Source organism: Nymphaea colorata, chromosome 5 (assembly GCF_008831285.2).
Source record: "Nymphaea colorata isolate Beijing-Zhang1983 chromosome 5, ASM883128v2, whole genome shotgun sequence".
Taxonomy (NCBI): domain Eukaryota; kingdom Viridiplantae; phylum Streptophyta; class Magnoliopsida; order Nymphaeales; family Nymphaeaceae; genus Nymphaea; species Nymphaea colorata.
The window spans coordinates 1,786,258-1,790,454 of record NC_045142.1 but is presented as its reverse complement, the minus strand read 5'-3'; the positions used below and the strand labels follow the sequence as shown (position 1 = coordinate 1,790,454).

Here is a 4,197-nt window from a genome sequence, read left to right as displayed (position 1 = left end):
TCCGAAAAAAGTAAAAGCGGCCGGCGACCCGCTGTTCGAGAAGCAGTCTTTGAGCGATCATGCGTTTTGTGTCTTTTGGTGAGGAATCTGCAACAAAGGGCCATCCTAAAAGCACTTGATAGGGATAGATGTGGCCGTACGCCATGAAAATGTAGGCCACCCAGGTGACCAATCTAAACTACAGACACCAACTAAGCTACATTACACAGATCCATAATGTGATCATCAAGAACTAATCATCTTCTTGCTGCCAAGATCATATAAATATGTGCCCTATGCATGGGGGAAGGTTGGTAGGTGCAGTAAGTTCAGAAGCACGGATCTTGGTCCCTCTCAGATCAGTTTACGTGCAGAGAGAAAGAGAAAGCTGTGAGGATGACGGGGCTCGGTTCTTCGTGTGGTGCATGCAAATTCTTGAGGAGGAAGTGCATCAATGGCTGCATCTTCGCACCTTACTTCTCTTACGACCAGGGCGCGACCCATTTCGCTGCAATTCACAAGGTCTTTGGTGCGAGCAACGTCTCCAAGCTGCTGCTGCACATCCCTCTCTACGACCGTGGCGATGCCGCCATGTCTCTCTCCTATGAGGCGCAGGCTCGGCTTCGAGACCCTGTCTATGGCTGTGTAGGCCACATATTTGCACTCCAGCAACAGGTTTAATTAGACCATTGATTGTGTCCCTATGGTGTTCCTGCTTTTGGCTTGTTCTTTGTTTTTTTCCTGAAATGTTTGAGGAAAAGACTGTGGGAGATGTGATTTCAGTGATCTTTGTTTATGTCTCTTCAGTTTGAGGAATTAGAGTTGAGACCCAATTTTTCTTTTCTTCCTCTCACTCTCTATCTTTGGTTAAAAGTTTTCTGTCTGAGAAAGTGGGAGTTGATATTGCATTGTGGGCACATCACATTTGACGTTTTACATGTGATATATCTTTCATTTGTCTTTCAACTTAGACTAGACTTGCGTCTTTTACGTTTGGAAGCTGGTTGGCTAGCTAGCTTATTGGCCTTTCAGTGTTCGTTTTTCATCATTTTGATTTTTCTTCTCTTTTCTCTGAAGAAGAGGTAGATACTAGGCATTAACTTGTCCTCATCTGCTTGTTAAATCTGTGGATTGATGTAAGTAATTGGTTATTTCAGCTAAACCACTAAGCTTGTCTGAAGAAATTAAACTTGTGTATTCAGCACACTCAACGAGAGAGAGAGAGAGAGAGACAGAGGGTTTATGGGTGCACACATAGAATATTAGTTAATAATCTTGCTTTAATCATACTGAGGGATTCCACATTAAAGGAAAATGCAGTGTCATCCTGGTTGTTTAATAGTCTGCTGAATACTTAAGTTGTTTGTCCAAACATTTGTAGACCATTGTCAGGTTTCACCTGAAAACATTCTTTCTTTTTCATTTTCAGCTGAAACTCTGATTTTCTTAGTTAAAAGCGTGGATGCTTTTCTTTCTTTCTTCACACCCGACTGATTTTTCTGTACTTATCTTCCACTCCATGTTTTCAGGTTGCAAACTTACAGGAGGAGATTCAAACACTTGCTACAAAGATAATGCAAGGCGAAAGCAATTCTGTCTATCAAGATCTCAGTGTTATGAACCAATACACTGACCAACAGGACTATGTGAATGCATCCTACTCTGGAATTGCACAAGCACCTCAACCTTATGAAGATCACTCCTTCTACATTCCCTACCAGCAAGGAGACATCGATCCCCAGCTCTTTGCTGCATGCGAAGGTGTGAAGGAGAGCTGGGATTGTGGCTTGTTCACCAGCCATGCAGAGGATCAGCAGCCTGTGGTGTCACTGCCAAATGATATTAACGAATGCCTTTATGCTTCAAAAAATATTGATGAATGCCTTTCTACTTTTGGGTTTAAGTTTGAAAAATGAGTTGCTGAAATTCATGCTTCTAGCTAGGTTGGTGTACTGAGATGTTTGGTGACTTTGTCTATTTAAATAAACAAGGGGTGCTTTGAGTATCATCTGTCTGTTTCCTTTCTGTATCAATCAAGGCTTTTCTGATTCATTATGCAGAGAAATCTCTCCTGAGACTTCTCGTCCCTCAAAATCTTACTCCCATGCAGTTTTCTTTGGTTTGCTTGGGCGGGTGCTCCGTGTTCATCAACCAGAAATATCTAGTCCTTAGTTAATTAGTCAAAGATGCAAAAGTGAATTGGATGTGATGATTATGGCCTTTATGTAGCTAACCAATATGAATGAATAATTCCTGTTTCTTCCATTGCACCAATCTTGGTCCTTGATTTTGATACTGACCATGTCTCTTCTGCTTCCTTATTTGGTCATCCTTTGGCCATACGGGGTTCAGTTTCCTCCAGGAAGGAAAAGATGGAAAGAAAGACAAACATGGTAGCATATGAAGTGTTGGAACTTTATGTATCAATTTTCTTAACAAATTCAAAACTTAGAACTTCCAAATCAATTTTGAATGGGTTGCAATCTTCTACAACATATGAAATTAAATCTTTAGATACTTTTTTGTATCTTCACTGTACCAGTGCGATAATATTTCAAATCAAAATCAATGCCCAACAAGAGCTTCAGTACTTAAACTTCCTAATTGGGCATCTACCAACCCCACTTCCCAATCAATACAAAGTAAAAAGAAGTAAAAGAAACCCCAAATGAAAATAAAACCTCCGGATGAATTATTTGCCGATACACTACTGGCCAAGTGAGAATAAGTTCAACTCCTGGCCAACTAATGTCTAGTGCCCAGATACTTTATTCTAGAGAAGCAACTAGATGTTTGAACTAGCCCTTAAAACACTTTCTGTTCCACAAAGTCATGACTGTTAGGGCAGAAAGCAAAATCCAAAAAACTAAACACTTACCTCTGCCAAAGGTGCACAGTATGTGTGTCTTAATGGAATAAATGAACATTGTTGAACCATTAATGAGGAAAAAGTTGATTCAGTCGTCACCATTGTTGAGACTGATAGAAGTCACACACACACACACACAGAAAGAGAGAGAGAGAGAGTAAGTGTTAATGGAATAAATGAACATTGTTGAACCATTAATGAGAAAAAATATTGATTCAATTGTCACCATTGTTAAGTGTGTGTGGTGTGTATATATATATATATATATATATATATATATATATATATATATATATATATATATATATATATATATATATATATATATATATATATATATATATATATATATATATATTAAAAAATTATTGAATAAGTGTTAATGGAATAAATGAACATTTTTGAACAATTAGTGAGAAAAATATTGATTCAATTGTCACCATTGTTAAGTATATATATATATATATATATATATATATATATATATATATATATATATATATATATATATATATATTCAAAAACTATTTAAAAAGACAACTGCCTATAAATGGTCTACAAATGTAGATTTCTTGAGGTTTGAAAGGTCCTGAAATCCAGGGCATGCTAGGTCATTATATGGCTCAGTAGGTGGAAGCTTATCGAAAATCGTGGTTAGCTCTGCGCCAGATCCGAAGTGAAGTTTCATGATGTAAAAATTGTAGACAGACTTAATTATGATATCTAGTTCTCGATTCTGCTGATGAACAGATAAGGTAGGTTTACAAATTGAATGCAGCTCCCTCTTAGTAGCTAGCTCATGGCACTGACTCTCACAACATTATTATGATGAATAAATTACCTAAAAGAAAAAGAAACTGGCGACTTATCATTCTTCTTTTCAGGAGACAGCAAATTGTAAAACGCCCCAAGCTTCAAATTTCATAACTCCAGTTATGGTATCTAGCACTTTTGTGCTTTTAGATATTGTCACGTGAAAAAAAAAACTATATATATATATATATATATATATATATATCTATATATCCTTTGGCATTATAGATCTCAAATTCTACTGTTTGATGCAATGCATCAGGTATTGTTATATATATATATATATATATCGGGTGTTGTAGTGTGAAATGTCAAGAGACTTTTCCTGTTCATATCTATGTTTGGACAGATAAATCCAAAAACCCTATAAACACATACACATAGAGAGAGGGGTTGACTCATAAAAGCACTTGGTCTTGGTCGTGATCCTTAAAATTGCATATACCTAAGAATTCAATGATTAAGGAAGAAATATCATATTCACCCGATTGATGCATTAATGATCTATTTCTCTCACAAACCTAATGTATAAGCGT

General features: G+C 36.8%; 1 protein-coding gene across 1 annotated transcript; it reads left to right on the top strand.

Annotated features, from left to right (window-relative positions):
* The first annotated feature begins 375 nt into the window (after positions 1–375).
* LOC116254366 (LOB domain-containing protein 33-like) lies at positions 376–1,895 on the top strand. The gene is made up of 2 exons (XM_031629743.1): positions 376–654; positions 1,509–1,895. The coding sequence occupies exons 1-2, from the start codon at positions 376–378 to the stop codon at positions 1,893–1,895; spliced, it is 666 nt and encodes a 221-aa protein (XP_031485603.1).
* The last annotated feature ends 2,302 nt before the right edge of the window (positions 1,896–4,197 follow it).

Coding starts and splice junctions, on each gene's coding strand:
- LOC116254366 (XM_031629743.1), top strand. CDS start 376: ATGACGGGGCTCGGTTCTTCGTGTGGTGCATGCAAATTCTTGAGGAGG. Junction 655..1,508: donor TATTTGCACTCCAGCAACAG/GTTTAATTAGAC, acceptor CCATGTTTTCAG/GTTGCAAACTTACAGGAGGA.